Source organism: Lolium rigidum, chromosome 1 (genome assembly GCF_022539505.1).
Source record: "Lolium rigidum isolate FL_2022 chromosome 1, APGP_CSIRO_Lrig_0.1, whole genome shotgun sequence".
Lineage (NCBI taxonomy): Eukaryota > Viridiplantae > Streptophyta > Magnoliopsida > Poales > Poaceae > Lolium > Lolium rigidum.
Genome location: NC_061508.1, coordinates 247,356,428 through 247,379,262, shown reverse-complemented (window position 1 = coordinate 247,379,262; position 22,835 = coordinate 247,356,428). Strand labels below are relative to the sequence as shown.

Here is a 22,835-nt window from a genome sequence, read left to right as displayed (position 1 = left end):
TACGAGGATACAATCACCAAACAATACTTAAGTATCCTTAATTAGCCTTAATGGCTCACTCCAAATGATCTAGCATCATTACTTAACATGGCTACCCACAATTACTCTAGGGTTCTCTTACTTAGTGTTAGTGAAAAGAATTTCCTCTCATTATATATGTAAATGATAGTTTCCATATGGTTCTTGAGGAATAATTTCCTCTCATTGAATCTTCTTAAGATTTAACTTCCTCAAACAATTATACCTGAAATCATGTTGATATAAGTCAATCATTCATCATCATCCTTTGAGGAATTGATTTAATTAAATGAGGTAGAATACCTCATACCATTTAATAATGCCTATTAGGATTTAAAATCTCCAAGTATCTCATGTGAGAGTATTTGACCAGGGGTCAATACTTCATATGAAAGTATTTGGGACAAGATTTAAATGAAGTGAAGCACTTCATATAGTTTGCATAATAGTTTTGGACAATATCATTTAAACAAACTAGCCATATTGTCCATTACTTAAACTATGGCATGATCATGCAAAGTGACTACACCATTTTCTTGCAGAAATAATTAGTGTAAGTCAAATGTGAGCTATTGGAGTTGGAAATAACTTAATATCTATTTTGGTTGATTTTTAATAATTATTTGAATAGGAAAAAGTCCCATGCCTTCTTCTTTTTATCAGATTAATTCTACAACTAATCTTGAGATGGGACGAGTGGGGTTGGATAGATCTTTTCTCTAGCTTTCCAACAACATAAAATTCATCAAATTTGGTTGGGTAGATTTGAAACTATTCAATTTCTAAAATAGGATCAGTATTGAAATTTCTGCCAATTTATTTCACCAGAAAAGGAGAAGTGGGCCGGCGGGAAATTAAACGGGCCGAAAGATTTGAAAAGCCAGGGGGCAGCCCAACTAACGCTGCGGGCCAGCTGACAATGGGGCCCGCGCGTCAGCGACTTAATTTACCGAAACGGTATGGATGATCATGGGACGTAGGATCAGAAGAGGAACATGCGGCTTACAAGCGTCGTCTACGTCGACGAGATGGGCGTGCTGCCGCGGCGGAGGTAGGGGGTCGGCGGCGAGCTGGAGCTCCGGCGAGGGGTGGGCGAGGTGCAGGACGGCGTTGTCGACGATGAGGAGTGCGCTGGTACCAGTGGCGTCGCTCGGGGAGGCGTCAATCGACGGCGGCTTCTGCGTCGGGTTCCGGCGATCGATGAAGCAATTGGCGAGCTCCGGTGAGAATTGGAGAGGGGAAATGGGTCGAGGAGATCGAGGAGAAGGAGGCGAGCAGGTTTGGTGTGGAGATGAAGGCGCGGGGATGGCTCTATATATAATGGCGCGAGGTGACCGTGGTTCTGCGGCGAGGGCGACAGTGGCACGGCAACTCCGGCGAAGGAAGTGGGTCGGCGACGTCAGCGCGAGCTAGGCGGTGTCCAGGCAGTGCTAGGGAGCTGGAGAATGAGGTGGGGGACGGCCTGGCGAGCTAGCGCGACGACGAGTCCTGGCGGCACGGGCGCGGAAGAAACAGCGAGGTGGTCGTCGGCGACAGAGCTTGCGCGAGCCTTGGAGCGTGTCTGGCGGGTTGCAGGGATGGTGGCGATGCTCGACGTGCAGCCTGGGGGTCCGGGGGAGGCGCGCTTCGGCGGCGTTGCACGTGGCCAGAGTTGGCAGTGGACGCGCCCACGACGTCCACATCATCAACCAGCGCGCGCGTTCTCCGGAGAGGGCTTCGTTCTCCTCGACGGGTGATGAAGCTAGGGGATGTAGGGTGGTGCTGTGGCAGGCGTTGACAGGGTGGCCATGGCCAGGGAGGAGGAGAAGAGGGGGGAGCTTGCCATGTGTGGCATGGCCGGCATGGCCATGTCCATGGTGGTTTTGGCCCCCCTCTTAGGGTTGCTGTGGATGGGCTAGGGTGAGAGGGGACCAGGGAGCAATGTGGAGAGATTTGGGGCAGGGTAGGGTTAGATAGGACACTATTTGAAATAGTGTCAAATAGTTCCATAATTAAATTTTGTAAATTTTGTCCAATTTTGAGTGAGTTCAAAAGGTTGCACAATTTGAAATGTGCGTGTTTAGTTAAGTTGTATTTAACCAGAGATGATGAGAGGTGGTGGTGGAATTGTTAAATTCAAAGAATTGCAAATTTGGCCAAGTGTGAGAATGTTCCCCTTAATAAAAAGTGTCAACTTTGGATGAGCATAGCATTTGATCTAAAAGGAATTTGGCATGGTGGTATTTACAAAAAGTGTTCACCTTGATGTTTTCTTGGATGAGGTGCAAAGAGTTGACAAAGTTTACTTTGAACATTTTGACTTGCAAGGGCTCAAAGTAGTGATCAGACTAAAAATGGCAGATTTGACCATTATCACATGTGATCAAAATTTGAGTTTGAAAATGATTTGAATTGTGTTTCTTTGATTCCAAAAGTTGTAATAAGTGTTTAGTATCATATTACCACTAATGGTGAAGACCAAAATGGTCTAGGTCAAAGATTTAGAAAAATGGCATAAACCATATGTGAGGGTTTTGTGAATTTCTAACTTTTATTCTTTATTTTTCTTTGCTGCATTTTGACAAGAGTGAGGTTTATTTGGTGTTAGATTGAGTTAGGTGAAAGGTTCAAACCATTTTGAGGCAATGGAAGTGGCTAGGTCAAGATTTGATAATTTGGCTAAGTGCCACATATGCCTCTATGCATATGTTTGATTTTAATTTGTTTCTTACTTGAATTGGTTGGTAAGTGCTTTGTTGAGTGTGTGGAGGTATTTCAACTCATCTACTCAAGGTAGACAAAGCAAAGCTCATCATTTTCAAAAAGTAGCCATAGGCTTGCATATGCCTTTTTTCTTAAATAAGATCTTTTCCTTTTATTTTTGTTTTTCCAAGATTGATGACAAGAGGGATGAGGTTTAGGGTTTAGTAAGTTTTGCAATGGTTCACCACCATTTAGAAAAGTAATAAAGGTAGAGTTCAAAATTTACACATTAGGGCTACATGCCCACATATGTCTTTTCTTCTATTTTGGGTTTCTCAAAATAGATCTACATGATTTTTGAGAAGGTTAGGGTTTAGGGTTTTCTTATTTGATTTCTTTCTCTTTTAATTATATTTGGTTTGTGATCTTCACTTGATCACATAAGCATAATAACACTCATCATGGCAAAAACACAAGGAATAGGTATGAGCACTAAGCATAGCACTCTTTTTAAGAAAAGTTTTTGTTGGTTCTCATTTTTGGAAAAAGGAAATTTATTTTCTCTTTGTTTTGAAATTTGGGGTGTTACAAAGTAGGGCTGAATGAAGAACATGCATTGTACTTACATTATACACACAAATCACATGCATTGTACTTACATTATACACACAAATTTTAGGGACGGGGCTAGTGAACCGAGTGGGATGCACAAGATGATTTGCGTTTTTGCATATCACAAGTTTCACTTGCACCATCCCGCGATCACATCCGAAAGTGAGGAACTTGTAGTTCCACAACAATTTAATCATCGAATGTTGCAATGAAAGAGAAGCAAAATTAACATCAAGTAGGGCCAACTCAAGAACATGCCTCATACTAATACATTGGAAACACAAACCCTACGGATGGTGTAAGTGAGCCAACTAGGATGCACAATATTTTTATTTTTGCTTATCACAAGGCTCACTTGCACCATCCATGGATCACATCCGAAATTGAGGAACTTGTAATTCCACAACAATTTAATTATCAGACATTGTAATGAAACATAAGCAAAATGAACATCAAATGTGGCAAAATCAAGAACATGACTCATACTTTCATTTTGGGCACACATACCCAAGGGACGGTGTGACTGAACTAAGTATGATGTACATGATTTGTATTTGTGCATATAACATGGTTCACTTGCACAATCATAGTTGTCAGAATCATGATTCTACTATGTGATTCTACTACTTTATGACTTAAATTGAGTGAAACGATTATACAATTCTACTAACTAGAATCTTAGATTTATGATTCTAAAAATCAAGATCTTGTAGTTTGCGATCCTAGCATAGATGTTCCGATCCGATTCGGAATAATGATTTTTACAACTTTGTGCACAATACCTATGATCACATCCTAAATTGACGAACTTGTAGTTCGACGACAACTTTATCATCGGCAGAATCAAAATGAACACCAAGAACAAAAATGAAACAGAGCCAACTCAAGAACATGCCTAATACTTACTGTGGAGATACAAATCCTACGGATGGAGGAAGCGAGCCGTGTATGATGCACAATATTTGTATTTGTGCATATCACATGACCGCTTTCCCCATGCCGATATCACATAATGCAACAAAATTTTAATCATCGCTGTATAGTTAAACCATATATTTAAAGCCTCATATAAAGACAAACGAGAAAAAGAGTGCCTACAAGACCAACTAAAATGCACAAGGAATGTGCATGGACATATGACAAGGTCTTATGGACACCCTTTCTCATTAGATGGTGCCCAAGTATATTCATCGGCAGAATCGGAGATTCATACTTAGTGCAAAAAGACAATTCTATAATACCAAGAACATTGCATAATCTAAAGTGTTTGTAGTATACACAAGATACTACACAATCACCCCTTGCAAAATTTAATCATCATCCATTAAGATTTTCCTATTAGCGGTTGCATAATAAACACACAATAAACCTGAAGAATTTTTACTCATTAGCACACAATAAACATAGAAAAACATATATGAACATGCATATATCAAGCATTTTTTAATAGAGCATGGAATAAACATGAAGAATTTTTTACTAGAGCATGAAATAAACATGGTATAAACAATTTTGAGATCTCAGTAAATTTTACTGAAGTGGTGTTCGACATCTGGAGCTCGGGTAAGTCGGCGTATTTAACTCCAGGTCGACGCTGGCAGCAGCAGATCCCTGCTGGAGGGAACAGGTCATGCGGACATCAGAGCAAGGCAGGTCGACCTTGTTTCCGTACCTAGCGCCAGCGGCCTCGTGGGTGACGTGGAGGTAGTGAGCGCGTGGAGGAAGGGCACCAGGACACGTAGAGGCCTCCTCCACTACCATCTCACCCTTCCTTAGTTATCTATGTGTGCCTCGCCGACCACCACCATGAGCACAAGGAGTAGGGGCACCAGGGGCATATGTCAGTGGTCGACTGATGAATGTAAAATGCATACATGAACTTTGTCCTTTATCATATCGAATTCCCACATATTTGCAACATATATGACGATAATATCATGTTTTACATTGATTTATGGGGATTTACCAATGATCCCCTTTATTTGGTTTATAACTCTGCAGAACAGGAAAACACTGTTTGTGTATTTGTCACTTTTAGAGACCTATACAGAGTCAAATTGACCTGAGATTTTTGGAGCGCCACTTTTCATCGAAAGAAGCACCCTGGAGCTTTGGAGGACACCTGGATGGGCCTGAGGCCCAAAAGACCTCAGGTGGCGCGCCCAAACACTTAGGGCGCGCCACATGTGCTCTTTCGGCCATCGATCGTCCAATCAACCTGATTCTTTCGCCCACCAATGTATATTGACCTAAACATCACTATATATATGGTCCCGAAGAGTTCTCGGGAGGAGAGCACCGCACAAACATAGAAACATGAAAACGGAGGCTGTATCAGAGAAGATTGGAGGGGAAAACTCCGCCGGGATCATCACCGGAGGGATCTCCACCTTCTTCAGCGTCTTCATCATCATTGCCATGATCGAGGGAGAGTTGGACACCTCTGGACTACGGATTTGTGGCATTAGCTTGATCTATTTCTCTCATGTTCTTCATAGTTCTCAGTGCCATATGAGCTGCCTCACATGATTATGGCCATATTTGTAATACCTATGTGGTGGATCCTTATTATTTGATTGATATCTGATCATATTATGCGTAAGATGTATTGATAGATGCATATTATGTAACCCGTTCTTAAGTATTTGTTCTGATCCATCATCTAGGCAAGCGCGTGTGTGGGGTGATGTGTGTATTAGATGGAGTAGCATGATTTTTGTGATTGGATAGTGACAATATTTTCAATTTATTATAGCTTTGCCTTTTCCTTTGCTACCTCACTAGGGATAAAGTAAATGCATGTGCTATGTTCATCACGTGACAGTAGTGATGGTCTTGTTGTTTCAAGGTAGCATATTTGATATTCAAACATCATGTCGAAGTACTTATGGCTATGTTCTGTTAATTCTTAATACAAGATTGCATGGATTTTTCTTTTTTTGTGGAGTATAAGAGAGATGTGTTACATCATCTCTATGTTAGGACGTGATGCCCATATGAATTTTGATCTTACGCATACTATTATTTGCACCCTCATATCTCATTGATGAATTACTATTTGTCCACCACAACTTAAAGAGAGAATAGTCAAGTGAACCCATGAACCCCGGTCCACGTTTTATCATCAGAAACACATTTATATTGCATTTATCTTTTTTCTATTTGTTGTACTATTTTAATCCGAAAATAGAAAAAATATTTACTTTGTTATTTGCATCCAAAACACCAAAAACAATCAACCTCTTTATAGTTTTTTACTTAGTTATTTTATTTAGTCTAGTTTTAATCGCTTTATTTTTACTTGTGTTTTTTTACTTACGTGAAACCTTGTGCTTGAAAACCACACAGGTGCGTGCCACAATTTTGGCGGGTGCTCCTATAACCATTTCCCTACTAGTGGATGCCCATATTAATGCGTATCAACAACTCAACTCAGTTTATTTTGTTATCACTCTTTAATTGTTATTAGAAGCTCTATTCAGGCCACCATGTTTATGAGAGAGATCAAGTGAAATCATGAACCCTGTCCATTTTAAATCATATGAAACGATTTTTACTTTAGTGTTTTTATCTTTAATCAAATCCGAAAATACAAAAATACATGGTTACTTTATTACCTGCTGAGAAGTTGTCGCGGAGTTGTGGCACCTATCTCAACAACTCTATATTTTTAGGCACCATTCTTTTACTTTACTTTTGTTTTGTATTACTTACACACCGTGTCTGCTTGAAAAATTAAATACATTGGTGGAGTTAGACACATAAAACTATTTTTTCATTTGCAGGTTGTCTGAAGAGGAAAATTACGCTCGATATCAACTCTCTGAGTCACCTGTGTGGAGAAACTTACGCTTGCTAAATGACTTTGCGCTTGGAGTCCCAACGAGTTGGTAAACTCGTGTAGGTTTGTTGCCATGATGCAACATGACTTTTTGTCCTTTTGTAATTATGTTTTGTTCCACGGACGCTAATTTTTTGTTCACATACAAATTTTTTGTTCCCATGTAATGATGATTTGTTCCTTGAACGCTAAAATTTTATTTCCCTTGTATTCGTAGTTTTTTCCGTGAACTAAACTTTTCTCCTCATTAATTTTTTGTTCACTTTGTAGTCGTGATCTGTTCTGCAGATGTGAAATTTTTGTTCCTCGTACAGTCGTGATTTGTTGCGCATAAGCTAATTTGTTCCACATATAGTCTTGATTTGCTCCACGGAGTAAATATTTTTTTCTTTTGTAGTCGCCATTTGTTCCACATACACAAATTTTGTTCCCTTATAGTTGTAGTTTGCTCCCGAGGCGCTATTTTTTCCCTAATGAACTAGATAACCAATTCCAACTCCATGCTCCACAAGTCCACCTCTATTGATAATTATTGGAGTAGGGAGTTCCACGAGAGCGAGAAGAACTCCAGGGGGCACCAGTGCAAGAAAAGAAACTTCCATCCTGCAAAAGATGCAAGAATTATTTGATCCGCTTTTCATAATTCAAAATCGTAGAACGAACATTGTAAAGTTATGGTGCATATTCAAAAGAGGGATAGAGAAATGCGACTAGGGTTGCCCTGTCTCCCGCCGGCATTGCCGCCAATCTTCCTCTCCTCCTGTGGTCTTAGTGCCATTGAGATGTGGTGGATCCCGGTCCTTGTCAGTGGGAGTGATTCATTTTTCTGTTATTTTTCTTGGTCTGTTTAGGGTTTGTGGCCTACTCAGGAAGGTGTGGCGGTGGTGACTCGCTGAAGATGAAATAAAGTCCTTCCCGTCTAGCCTCCGTTCTGGTGACGCATCTAGCATCGTCGAGGACGTGTGGAGGTTTATCTCTGGCGGATCTCGCTCAATTTGGTCCCTGTTTCTTCTGATCTACGCCTCTCTCCATCGGCGATAGCTTCTACTCTCATGCGTTGGTCCTCTCGGACCTTAGCACGACGTTTCCCATATGTGCACTACAGTAAGTTCTACTACAGCGAGCTTTGTCCGAATCCATTGAGGGAGAGGCGAGGAAGGTGGCATGCCTTCGGCTCGTTCGAGTGCTTGTAGTCTTCGCTAGGTAGTCCGTAGTCCAAAGGTATTTTTGTAATTTTTATTATTTTTAGGTTTTCTCGTACTACTGTTAAGGATTATGAAAAGATCGGGATGGACTTTTCGCAAAAGAAAAAAAAAGTTAAGGTGATATCGGTCGCCACGATCGAGTGTCTAAGTCCCGATAAGGTGTGACACAAATTATTCTCCGGAGTGAAACACTCGTTGTTTAATTTCTCATGAAAATATGCACAAGTTAACTAAGAGAGAGGTCCACGAAACGTCCCAAAAAACAAAGATAAGTCGGCGAATTTTTTGTTGTTGCGGCGAACGGAGGAGCTAGCAGCATCCTGCAGGCAGGCCGGCGATCACCCGCAAGCTTGCGGGACATTAGCTACGCCTTGCCTTTCCAGCTCGCCCATGACGCTGCCCAGTGAAGGGGGCTTCAGTCCAAGGGGCAGCGGCAGCCACGGTTTGGATAAAACATCACCAATGGCCGCGTCTATGCTCTCATTTGACTGGAAAAATACCAATAAAAGTGAGCGTGTTAATCGAAGCTGCTCGAACCATGGTAGCAAGAGAATATTTGCCAGGATAAATGTAGTCTACACTCACTGGCTGTGCTTGTAGTTGAAGCTGCGAATCTTGTTGGCTCTTGCTCGCCGGTGCTGGGCGGGAGGGGGGCGTATAAACAGGAGGAGGACACGGCATAGCAACGGGAACTACAGCTGGAGCAGGGAATTTCTGGAACAATAAAAATTATCCAGTTCATCAGTTGTTGTAGATCCCATGGATAATGCAATGACATACCACCATTTAGATGGATCATGGATACACTGCCTTGACAGCGAGTAGGTAATCAGATATGACCAAAGAAAAATTGCTCACCGGAGCGGGTGCCATCGGCATTGCCATGCAAGGTGTCCCGTGAGTCGGCATGTACGCCGGCCTCATGTAAGGGTGGTGCCAGAAAGCCGGGTCAGACGGCGGCGGCGGGGGAGCCCACGACGGCATCGGGGGACGGGGCGCTATGGGATGCCGCGGCCACATCGGCATCCGAGGCGAGTCCATCGAGGGGTGACCCCAAACGTGCAACGGCCTGACAAAGTGCTGCATAGCATGCGGCGGCGGCGGAGGAGGAGCCGGTGACGGCGAGTAGCCGACGGATGGCACGGTCCACATGTTCGGGTCCGGCCTCTTCACGGCCGCAGGGGGTCCTCCGGCGGCGTACATCTGCCTCCGTTGGGTCCAACTCGCTGCCTCCGCCTCCCGTGCAACCATGTGCTTCCGATGAGACCGATATTTCTGCAAGTACGTGCAGAACACTTTGTTATTATCAGGACATTATATTGACGACAATGCTAGTAGTTATTTACTCTAAGTCTCTAACCATGCATCTACAGTATTACCAAGCACCACTGATCGATCTAGGTCGGAACGGGATGTCAATTTTTTGCGAAGAGGGATTTCATTATGACTAGTGGATGTCTACTACTCAAACATGCATAACTCACGTCCAAACATATAGGGTTGGACAAACAGTTCAGTCCGTGAACCTACAGCTATCGCTCATGCATAGTAGAACCGATGGGTCTACGTTCTGCGGAGACATAAGCTGAGCACAGACAGCAAAACATTCTTTCAACAGCGGTTGCTATATTTCAACACTTAGTTGTTACCTAGCTGTTAGTCACGGTGGATATACGTATCACCGGGTATGCATGCTTTATGGCTAGTGAACCACATGCACTATCTGCACTTTAATTCTAGACACATTAGTTAAACGAAGATTTCTAGAGAAACACATTAACTAGAAAAATGACATATTTTTGCGAGTCATAATTTAAAGTCGGTAGCTCTATGTCCGCACCTCTTTTTTTTCTCCATATTTCATCCTACCTAATTTCAACAATACCCTTCTAGCTATTTCTAAAAAAATCTTTGTTGTTTTTGGCTCGGCCAAGAATTACTTAGATTTTAGCCGACGTTGGGAATTGTCGTCTCGACTTCGAGATTTGTTATAGGTTTATATTTATTAAACACATTTTTTGGATATATGTGAACAAATTTGTAAAGTAGACCAAGTAAGCTGAAGCAACACTAAGTTTTACATAAGATGAACAAATTATTACAACGTGGTAATATTTATTTGTCGATATGACTGAATAAACTTGTAAAATCGACTGATTGTTGCTCGAATGAGACTTAGGCGCGCCATTCGTTATATCGCGTTTTTGCTATAATCTCGTGCAACGCAGGGATGTGCAACTTCGGTTTCATTGTTTCATATTGATCTTTTTGTACTCATAGTAGTTTTTGATTGGGTTGTTTTTTAATTTCATAGTATAGTCATCCAAGTTCCTGAAACTTGATTTTAGATAGAACTATTTCCATTCGGTTTCAAACTTCCATGTTAATTTCATGCCCGTACGCACCTGCAAATGGCTTGCTATGTTGTGGCGAGTGAGTGAGTTGATCCCCATGATCTCCAGTATCCTAGAGGGCACGGCCTTGTCGATGCCGAGCTGCTCTACCGCCTGCACGAATCTCCGGTGAAGATCCGGTGTCCAGTCCACCTGCAGATAGACATGCACGTACGCTTAATACCACAAGCACAAGCTAGGTGTGCACCACTATCGATTCCTGTTATATAGCTTCTAGAACCAAATAATTAAGAAGCATGTATGCACCTTGGCTTTCTTCTTCCCGTGGGAGCTCTTGCCTGACGACCTGCGCCTGCTCTCGGCCTCCGTGGACGACGACGTGGTCGACGACGACGGCGATTTCGCCTCCGGCACAACGGGTCGGTCGCCGCCCATGTTGCCATCTTCGTCGGTCTGGTTATTGCACTCACCCTTCTCGTCCCCCGCCTCAGCAAACACCACGTTCTCGACGCCACCGGTCGGGCTCGCCGACCCGACGTCCTCCACGGCCGCCAATAGCTCGGCGCAGGGCACTTGCTGGTCCGGCAGCTCCACCTCCACGCCGCCTCCCGCGGCCACCGCCTCGAACTCGGCGAAGATCTCGGCGGGGTCGACCTCGAGGTCCGGCAGCGCGTCGCCGTCCTCCAGCCGGAGGAAGAAGTCCCCGAAGTCTATGTCGTCGACGGTGAAGTCGAAGTCCATGTCCAGGTCCGTCGACGCCCCTACCGTCTCCACGCCGGAGACGGCGGCTTCCTCCTCGGTGTGACGCTGGTCTACCACCGCATCGTCGACGGCGCACCTCGCGGCCGACACGGCGAGCATCTCAGCCGCACTACCGTAGCTGCCGAGTGCAATTAACTGACAACCACGGACGTAATGTAACCAAGGGAATTGTTACGTTAGGTCTCAAACGATGATAGCTAGCTTCTGCTGCTCGCCTCGCTAGCAATGGCGCTCTAGCTGCTATGTGGTGCAGTTGGTGAGGTGGAGCTGTATATCCGTTGCGATGGATTGGCAAGTATGCAGGCGTATGTATGATGTATTCTCCTTTCCGGGCGGTATAAGGGGAGGTCGGAGGACGCCTGCAGGCCACAAGCTCGCGGAGATTTGCCGGATTCGTTTGATGGGTGCCCTTGTCCGCGAGCGCAAGTGCAGCTTGGTCGCTTCCGCGAATTATTGCGGGCAACGTGTGGGTGAGCGTTTTTTGAATAAGGGTTTCCTCATTATTTCCTATTACGAACAGCTGAAGCACAGAGAGAGGAAGGGAAGGGGTGGAGTAGATCCGGCGAGGCGAAGACAGAGGCGAGGGAGAAGAGAACAAACGCTGACAGTTGCTGCATGTATATCGGCTGGAGACTGCCGCGCATCCTGTCTCTGCTCTGCTCGTGGTCGTGGATGGATGGATGGCTGTGTTTTTAATCGAGCTCGCCCGCGCGCGAGAGAGGACCACTGGCAGTGTGGGCAGGGTAGGCTCGTGTGTGTTTGTTTGGAAGTGGGCCGACACGTTCAAATCGCAGTCGTCAAGCCTAGGGTGCGCTAGCAGTTCTATGAATACATTTTTCTTTAAGTTACGAGATGTGTGTACCACATACGTAGCAAGCAGATTGTAGTAGTTCTTTTTCAACTACATAGGGCAAAAGGATATATATTCCTCCCACTATTCCCTGATACTGATCGCCGCGGTCGTTCTGCTAGCAAACGATTCCAGCCGCAGGTCGCTCTTCTGGGACCCAATATTACAGCCCTCCCACGTGAAGCTCTCGAAGAAAACAAAAAATGTGAAGTCTCCCTTGTGCTCTCACAACCACACTTTCCATTTCCACAAAAATTTCGAGAGCTTTAATCAGTTTGGTAGGTACCGAAATACTTGTCCATCCATGAAAGCATTTCGTTACGTACATATGGATTCAAACAAAAGAAAATGAAAACCTAGAGTTCCTCAAATTTGGATGGATTCTAGTCATTTCAAATGGATGCTGCATTCTTTTGTCTAAAATGGAAACATAAATTACTCAAATTTTAAAATATTTGATATACCTAATAAAGCCTCAATTTAAAAGCATGCTCATGATTACATATAAGTGCCCGTTATCATTTCCATTCTTACCATTAAACTCACCCTCTGTGTTTCTCTCCGTGGCGGCATGGGGGAGTCTTCCACCGTCGCCCCCCTCCACCCTCCCACTCCCTAACCTCCATCAGAGGAAACCATCATACGCATCACGTGCGCCTGACGACGGAGACGGGGTGACTCGCGGCGCGTTGGTTATGTGTTGGGGGTTTTCAGCCTAGGCCAGAGATCATAGCGGTCCGGACGGAGCATACCGGCGGCACGAGGGAGGCGTGCAGTGGCAGCGTGGAGGGTGCATGATGAAGGGCTCCGGTAGTGTTGTCTGGCATCCAGATCTGATCTTGGTATGAGTGGACCACAACTCCGGTGCGTGTGGTAGTGGCGTGAGGGGGTTCGTACATGTCGTGCGATGATAGCGCAACAACTGTGGTCGTTGCATGACATGGGGGAGCTCGTACTACAAGCCCATAATCGTTGGCGGTGGAGTCGATAGTGGTCGGCGCACCCCTCTTCAGACTTCATCGTTGGTTATTCTCCCTTCCTCACGGAGGTTTCTCAAGCCATCGGGAGTGTGGTCAGGGGCCGTGTGTGTTTGTTTGGAAGTGGGTTGGGACGTTCGAATCGGCAGTCGTCAAGCATTGGGCGCCCTAGCAATTTCATGAACACATTTATTTTGTAAGATTTGTGTACCTAGCAGGCAGCTTGTAGTATAGACTCTTTTTTTTCAACTACATAGGGCAAAAGGATTTATATTCCTCCGTTGTTCCTGATATAGATCGCTGCGGTCGTTCGGCTAGCAAACGATTCCAACCACACGTCGTTCTTGTCGGCCCCATTAAAGACAGCTCTCCATGTGAAGCTCTCAAAGAAAAAAAAAGTGAAGTCTCCCTTATGCTGTCAAAACCACACCTCTCATTTTGACTAAAATTTCGAATGCTTTAATCACTTAGGTGGTTACCAATATATTCGGGTTTTGAGGTACGTAAGAATTCAAATAAATTACATTAGAGTCCAAAATTTCTCATAATTTGGTTGGACATTAATGAATTTTAATTGTATATTTGGTTCTTTTGAAAAAAATGCTATCCGAAATAACTGATTTGTAAAAAAAAATATGTACATGAGTTATCTCAAAAGGCACAATTTCACAACTCCGAGTTCTCATTTCCACTTTTTTTTTCTCATGGAACAACACATATCGATCTAATTAATTCAATCCTCTACCTTGGGTAATGGCGCTACGAAAACTTTTCTTAGTTGCTGAAATTCAGTTCTGCTCCCAATCTCACATGCAACCATCTGAACATTATTAAATTTTAAAAATTGCAACATAGTTAGAAGAAACTCTGAATTTAGGCACCTAACTTTTTTTTAGATGTTCGCATGCAAACTTTCATGATGAAATGACATTCTTAGTCCGCAATATTGGTGCTCAAGTAAGTTTCACAACATATCCTTTTTGGAGCACCATGTCTTTTTTTCAGAGAACAACAAATTACATTTTTTTCCAGAGCAGAATTGGACATGGAAGACGGCGATATTCTTTAAAACTAAGCAGTCTGATCCTACTACGAGCAAGGGTTAGGGTTTGGCGAAGAGCGGGCGATTGCGCGCTGCCACCCTGCCATCTCGGGAGCATCATGAGTCTTCGTGGTAATTTTGTCTCTGGGGGCAGCGTGGAGTCCAGGTCGGCCACGAGGGAGAGTCTAAGCGGAGTACGACCTCCGTTAGGTTGGGGCAGTAACGAAGTTCCAGCCCGTGGAGGTATAAAAGGCGATCTCGTGGTAAAGAAAATCCAATACGAGAAGAAGAAGACCTACGGAAATCCTCTTTGCGGCCACGATCCTGGTGTAGATCCAAGTTTTGCAAGGTTTCGGGTGATGGATCCTGCTCGTAATGGGGGTAATCAAGGGGGAGCTGGTGAGGCACCTACCCACCCGTTTTTAGTAGGGACTACATCCGTCTCTCTGCGGGGCCAGGGGAGTTCTCCAGTGTTTAGCCATGAGGGTCCAGAGAACGGTGGCACTCGGCACTAAAGGAGGGTTTAGAGGATCTGGAGGGTTTCTTGGGCGGCGAGTTGGACATGGAAGACGGCGATATTCTCGAATAGGAGGGGGAGGTGGAGGAACAGCCGCCGGAGATTCAGCAGTGCTGGAGTTTACTTGGGAGATACATCAGCCAGCGGAGGCCTGACCTTGAAGACATGACATCCCACTTCAATGTCAAAGTCTGGAGGCTGCGCGCATGCGTCAATTTCAGCCCGCTGGGGAAGAATTGGTTCAAGCTCACCCTATTCTCTGAAGGATATTTCAATTTCGTCTCGCAGGGCGGTCAACGGATATACAGAGGCTACCCATTACTCGTAACCAAGGTACAAGGGGAGATGAGACCGTCAGAAACTGTACTGAATTTGGTACCACTATGGGTACAGGTGTATGACATGCCATGGAATCGTCAGAATAAGGGAACGCCTATGCTAATTGGAAACAAGCCGGGAAAATATTTGGAGGCAGATTTGGATGTGGAGGGAAGAAGTACATATGATTTCCTGCAGGTGCGGGTAGAGATCCCAATTGACCGACGTCTTCGCCAGTCAATTACTACCCATGTGAAAGGGAAGGAGGACAATGATACAAGCACCTTTCTGCTCTGTTATGAAAGGGTGCCTTACTTCTGCTTTTGGTGCAGCTTCATTGGGCACGATGATACTGAATGTGAGAAGAGGTGCATTGGCATTCCATCTCTGGAGTATGACGCCCGGTTAAGGTGTTTGCCAGTCCGGTAGATTGAACGAAGACAAGCGTATGGCCCTCCACAGGGCTAGCCTTCTGTTAGGATGGGATGGGTCTGAACTTTTCCACAAGTGATGCAACCTCTGCAACTCTTGGAGTACCAGTGGATCGGAGAAGGAATAGCAGAATTTTTAGACACACAGGAGACCACATACTAGCAAGGTTGGATGCCTGGGATGGTTTTGATGACGGTGAGAAGGAGGGGTCGGCCGAGGTGGATTATGAATTGTCGTCTAAAATAAATCTTTTGAACCTTCCTCTTGTGTGTGTGGAGGAAACTCCCAGCAATGGTAGAAGCCAAAAGAAGTCAGCGACACGGTCGGGGCGTACCTGTGGTGTTGGCCGGACCAATGGAGGTGGTGTGCAGCAGAATCTGGTTGTTGAAGCTCCGCTCCCTCTCGCCATGTACCCAGCATACCCAAGTGCTAGCTTCCTTGCTAGGCTAGGAAGCGAGGAGATGATTCCGCCATTTAAAGGCCTCAGCTCTTTAGTGTTCTCGGCAGGAGATACCTCCATGACTGACGCGGACTCCATCTTGGGTAAGCGTGGAGCGTCGCACCAAGAAGGGGAGTCGATTGATCGTCCGTTAGTGTCGGTCATAGGGGAGATGAAACGGTGGATAGGAAGCAGAAGAGGGGAAGAAGGAGTGAGAAATCGTCGGTAAAGAAGGATGGATCCTATGTTTTGGAGGCAACCAACCTTGGTGAACTGATGGGTGCTGATAACCGATACGTCCAAAACGTATCTACTTTCCCGAACACTTTGGCTATTGTTTTGCCTCTAATTTGTGTATTTTGGATACAACTAACACGGACTAACGTTGTTTTCAGCAGAATTGCCCTGGTGTCTCGTTTTTGTGCAGAAACTCAACTTTCAGGAAAATCCCCGGAATTAATGTCGAAGGGCCTATTTTCCCAGAAGACTCACGGAGCCAGAAGGGCAGGCCAGGGGGAGGCCCACGGCCTCCAGGCCATAGGCCGGCGCGGCCTAGGAGGGGGGCGCGCCGCCTTATGGTGTGGCCGCCTCGGCCAGCCTCCGACGCCCCCCTCTGGACTACTTAACGTCTTCGACCTAAAACGCACGGGGGGTTAGACGAAATCGCCAGAAGACATCCAGAACACCGCCGCCATTGCGAAACTCCGTCTCGGGACCAGAAACTCCGTTCTGGCACTCCGTCGGGACGGGGAATCGGAGGAGATCATCGCCATCATCACCACCGACGCCTCTCCATCGACCAGCCATGTTTCCCCCATCCATGTGTGAGTAATTCCCCCGCTGTAGGTTGAAGGGGATGGTAGGGATTGGATGAGATTGGTCATGTAATAACATAAGATTGTTAGGGCATAGTGCCTAGTGTCCGTAATTGGTACTTTTATGATATTGTTGCAACTTGTTATGCTTAATGCTTGTCACTAGGGCCCGAGTGCCATGATCTCAGATCTGAACATGTTATTGTTTCATGATGATATGCATTGTTTTATGATCTTACCTGCAAGTTGTATACACATATTGCTGTCCGGAACCCAAGGCCCCAAAGTGACAGAAATTGGGACAACCGGAGGGGAAGGCGGTGATATGAGGATCACATGTGTTCACGGAGTGTTAATGCTTTGCTCCGGTGCTCTATTAAAAGGAGTACCTTAATTTCCGAGAGATTCCCTAGAGGCCCGGCTGCCACCGGCTGGTAGGACAAAAGATGTTGTGCAAGTTTCTCATTGCGAGCACGTACGACTAAATATGGAACACATGCATATTGATTGATTAGTACTTGGATACCGTTTTATTACTATCTGCAAATGCCCTACCTTGATTGTTACATGAGTTTCTCTCATCCATGCAACGCCCGTTCATCCATCCCTGTGCCTACATTATTTTAATCCTCCTGTTTACTATAATCACTACTGCTGTCTTTGTTACACTGCTGCTGATATTTCACTACTGCTACTGCTATAAAACTGTTACTACTGATAAAATCTTGTGAGCAAGTCTGTTTCCAGGTGCAGCTGAATTGACAACTCCGATGTTAAGGCTTACAAATATTCTTTGGCTCCCCTTGTGTTGAATCAATAAATTGGGTTTTACTTCCCTCGAAGACTGTTGCGATCACCTATACTTGTGGGTCATCAAGACTATTTTCTGGCGCTGTTGCCGGGGAGCATAGCTTTATTTGCAAGTTCACTTGGATTGATATTGTGCTGCAAATTCTCCATCATGGGTAAACCTCGCGATACTAAAGTCGCCATATTACCATCCACTACAAGAAAAGGTACAACTCTGAGTACCTCTGCTGCTCTTGATTCACCATCTGTGATAAGTAAACTTGTTTCACCACCACAAGCTTCAAATGCTGGTACTTCCGCTGAATCTGAAAATTCTTCTTATAATTTTGATGATGCTTCTGCTGTTCTTGATAATGATGGTTCATTAGGATCTTTTCTAGATGCTACAATTTCTAGGTCTAGACAAATTGAAAATACTGAAACTCCTAATGAAAATGCTGCTACACTCGTTAATTCACCCGAGTCTCGTTGAATACTCTAGTGATGATCTTGATGAAGATTATGTAGAACTTGATGATGATTTCATTGATAAATGCAATGCTACTACTGGTACAAGTAATATTAAAAAGCTTCTTGCACAACATACTGTTAGATATAAACTGTCTCATGATCCTAAATTTGCCACATCTCCTATAAACATAAAGGATAAGGATTATGATTTTTCTCTTGATTTATCTCATATATCTATTGTTGAGAAAACACCTTTTTGTGGTACTCGAAAAAGAAAGTGGCTGTAGAACACATGAATGAGCTTTCAACTTTGAGTAGCTTGTTTTCTGATGATATCAAGAAGCGTACTTATTTCGTTGCTAAATTTTTTCCTTTCTCATTAAAGGATGATGCTAAAACTTGGTATAATAGTTTGCCTCCTGATTCTATTGATAGTCCAAGTGATTTGCTTGATGTTTTCTTTCGGAAATACTTTCCTGCTAGTGCTCAACATATTGCTTTGCAGAGAATTTATAATTTTGACCAGGAAGATGGAGAGAAATTGCCTGAGGCTTGGGCGAGATTTTGCTCTCTTATTGGAGCTCGGCCTGGACATGATTTGGAAAAGCATGATTTACTTGATATATTTTATAGTGGACTAACCATTGAGTCTAGGGCATACCTGGATAGTTGTGCTGGTTGTGTTTTCGAGAAAAGAACTCCGGACGACGCTCGAAGAATTATTGGCTAGAATAGGCGTAAATCATGATGATTGGACTACACCCGAACCAACCCCGACACCAATATTGAAGAAGAGGGGTATGATTAAATTAAATGATGAAGATATGAGGGAAGCCAAGAAATCTCTTAAAGAGAAGGGTATTAAATCCGAAGATGTGAAGAATTTACCTCCCATAGAAGATTTATGTAAGATAACTCCCCCTTCATCCATGGTTGAGGTACACTCTCTTCAACGCTTTACTAGGGAAGATATTCCGTATTCAAAACCTCCTGCACAATGCTTAGATGAGTTTGATAATTATATTGTTAAGCAAAATAATTTTAATATGAGAGTAAAGAATCATTTAATGGAAAATTCTCGAGCTATTAGTGAATTGCATGGTATTGTGGAGAGAACCTCCAATGATGTTAAGATGCTTGTTAAACATTTTCATATGGTTCAAACTCAAATTGATCAAATCACTAAAGCGCAAAATGACTTGTTAAAAAATAGTTCTAAGGAGAAACATGCTTATGAAGTAACAACTAGAGGCGGTGTTTCTACCCAGGATCCTCTATATCCCGAGGGGCATCCCAAAAGAGTTGAACAAGATTCTCAACGAACTGAAACTAGTGCTCCTTCTAAGAAAAAGAAGAAGAAACATAAAACTGTTGTAGAATCCTCTGAGCCTTGATGGCGTGTATTTCACACGTTCGTTGGGCAACCCCAAGAGGAAGGTATGATGCGCACAGCAGCAAGTTTTCCCTCAGAAAGAAACCAAGGTTTATCGAACCAGGAGGAGCCAAGAAGCACGTTGAAGGTTGATGGCGGCGGGATGTAGTGCGGCGCAACACCAGGGATTCCGGCGCCAACGTGGAACCTGCACAACACAACCAAAGTACTTTGCCCCAACGAAACAGTGAGGTTGTCAATCTCACCGGCTTGCTGTAACAAAGGATTAACCGTATTGTGTGGAAGATGATTGTTTGCAGAGAAAATAGTAAAAACAAGTATTGTAGTAGATTTGTATTTCAGTATTAAAGAATGGACCGGGGTCCACAGTTCACTAGAGGTGTCTCTCCCATAAGATAAAAGCATGTTGGGTGAACAAATTACAGTCGGGCAATTGACAAATAGAGAGGGCATAACAATGCACATACATGACATGATAAGTATAGTGAGATTTAATTGGGCATTACGACAAAGTACATAGACCGCCATCCAACTCGCATCTATGCCTAAAAAGTCCACCTTCAGAGTTATCATCCGAACCCCCTCCAAGTATTAAGTTGCTAACAACGGACAATTGCATTAAGTATGGTGCGTAATGTAATCAACAACTACATCCTCGGACATAGCGCCAATGTTTTATCCCTAGTGGCAACAAGCACAACACAACCTTAGAACTTTCTCGTCACCGTCCCAGGTGTCAATGCAGGCATGAACCCACTATCGAGCATAAATACTCCCTCTTGGAGTTAAAAGCAAAAACTTGGCCAGAGCCTCTACTAGTAACGGAGAGCATGCAAGATCATAAACAACACATATGTAATAACTTGATAATTAACATGACATGGTATTCTCTATCCATCGGATCCCGACAAACACAACATAGAGTATTACAGATAGATGATCTTGATCATGTTAGGCAGCTCACAAGATCCAACAATGAAGCACAATGAGGAGAATACAACCATCTAGCTACCGCTATGGACCCATAGTCCAGGGGTGAACTACTCACTCATCACTCCGGAGGCGACCATGGCGGTGTAGAGTCCTCCGGGAGATGAATCCCCTCTCCGGCAGGGTGCCGGAGGAGATCTCCGTAATCCCCCGAGATGGGATCGGCGGCGGCGTCTCGCAAGGTTTTCCGTATCGTGGTTTTTCGCCTCGGGGGTTTCGCGACGGAGGCTTTAAGTAGGCGGAAGGGCAGAGTCGGGGGCCCGACGAGGGGCCCACACCATAGGGCGGCGCGGGCCCTCCTTGGCCGCGCCGCCTTGTGGTGTCGCCACCTCGTGGCCCCACTTCGTATGCTCTTCGGTCTTCCGGAAGCTCCGTGGAAAAATAGGCCCCGGGTCTTCGTTTCGTCCAATTCCGAGAATATTTCGTTACTAGGATTTCTGAAACCAAAAACAGCAGAAAACAGAACCGGCACTTCGGCATCTTGTTAATAGGTTAGTTCCGTAAAATGCACGAATATGACATAAAGTGTGCATAAAACATGTAGGTATCATCAATAATATGGCATAGAACATAAGAAATTATCGATACGTCGGAGACGTATCAAGCATCCCCAAGCTTAGTTCTCGCTCGTCCCGAGCAGGTAAAACGATAACAAAGATAATTTCTGAAGTGATATGCCATCATAACCTTGATCATACTATTTGTAAACATATGTAGTGGATGCAACGATCAAAACAATGGTAATGACATGAGTAAACAAGTGAATCATATAGCAAAGACTTTTCATGAATAGTACTTCAAGACAAGTATTAATAAGTCTTGCATAAGAGTTAACTCATAAAGCAATAAATCAAAGTAAAGGCATTGAAGCAACACAAAGGAAGATTAAGTTTCAGCGGTTGCTTTCAACTTGTAACATGTATATCTCATGGATAATTTTCAACATAGAGTAATATAACAAGTACAATATGCAAATATGTAGGAATCAATGCACAGTTCACACAAGTGTTTGCTTCTTGAGGTGGAGAGAGATAGGTGAACTGACTCAACATAAAAGTAAAAAAAATGGTCCTTCAAAGAGGAAAGCATCGATTGCTATATTTGTGCTAGAGCTTTTATTTTGAAAACATGAAACAATTTTGTCAACGGTAGTAATAAAGCATATGAGTTATGTACATTATATCTTACAAGTTGCAAGTCTCATGCATAGTATACTAATAGTGCCCGCACCTTGTCCTAATTAACTTGGACTACCGGATCTTTGCAATGCACATGTTTTGACCAAGTGTCACAATGGGGTACCTCCATGCCGCCCGTACAAAGGTCTAAGGAGAAAGCTCGCATTTTGGATTTCTCGCTTTTGATTATTCTCAACTTAGACATCCATACCGGGACAACATGGACAACAGATAATGGACTCCTCTTTAATGCATAAGCATGTGGCAACAATTATTATTCTCATATGAGATTGAGGATATATGTCCAAGACTCCACCATGAATCATGGCTTTAGTTAGCGGCCCAAAGTTCTTCTCTAACAATATGCATGCTCCAACCATGAAGGTGGTAGATCTCTCTTACTTCAGACAAGACGGACATGCATAGCAACTCACATGATATTCAACAAAGAATAGTTGATGGCGTCCCTGAAGCATGGTTATCGCACAACAAGCAACTTAATAAGAGATAAAGTGCATAAGTACATATTCAATACCACAATAGTTTTTAAGCTATTTGTCCCATGAGCTATATATTGTAAAGGTGAATGATGGAATTTTAAAGGTAGCACTCAAGCAATTTACTTTGGAATGGCGGATAAATACCATGTAGTAGGTAGGTATGGTGGACACAAATGGCATAGTGGTTGGCTCAAGTATTTTGGATGCATGAGAAGTATTCCCTCTCGATACAAGGTTTAGGCTAGCAAGGTTATTTGAAACAAACACAAGGATGAACGGTACAGCAAAACTCACATAAAAGACATATGGTAAAAATTATAAGACTCCATACCGTCTTCCTTGTTGTTCAAAACTCAATACTAGATGTTATCTAGACTCTAGAGAAACCAAATATGCAAACCAAATTAGCAAGCTCTAAGTATTTCTTCATTAATGGGTGCAAAGTATATGATGCAAGAGCTTAAACATGAGCACAACAATTGCCAAGTATCAAATTATCCAAGACATTTTAGAGTTACTACATGTAGCATTTTCCAATTCCAACCATATAACAATTTAACGAAGAAGAAACTTCGCCATGAATACTATGAGTAGAGCCTAAGGACATATTTGTCCATATGCTACAGCGGAGCGTGTCTCTCTCCCATAAA

General features: G+C 43.8%; 1 protein-coding gene across 1 annotated transcript; it reads right to left on the bottom strand.

The window, feature by feature from the left end:
* Nucleotides 1-8,535: 8,535 nt before the first annotated feature.
* Nucleotides 8,536-11,789, bottom strand: LOC124692271 (probable transcription factor GLK1). Its single transcript, XM_047225612.1, has 5 exons — nucleotides 11,019-11,789; nucleotides 10,764-10,904; nucleotides 9,217-9,633; nucleotides 8,944-9,072; nucleotides 8,536-8,846 (listed from the first exon to the last, which is right to left on the bottom strand). The coding sequence occupies exons 1-5, from the start codon at nucleotides 11,571-11,573 to the stop codon at nucleotides 8,697-8,699; spliced, it is 1,392 nt and encodes a 463-aa protein (XP_047081568.1). The 5' UTR covers nucleotides 11,574-11,789; the 3' UTR covers nucleotides 8,536-8,696.
* Nucleotides 11,790-22,835: the final 11,046 nt, after the last annotated feature.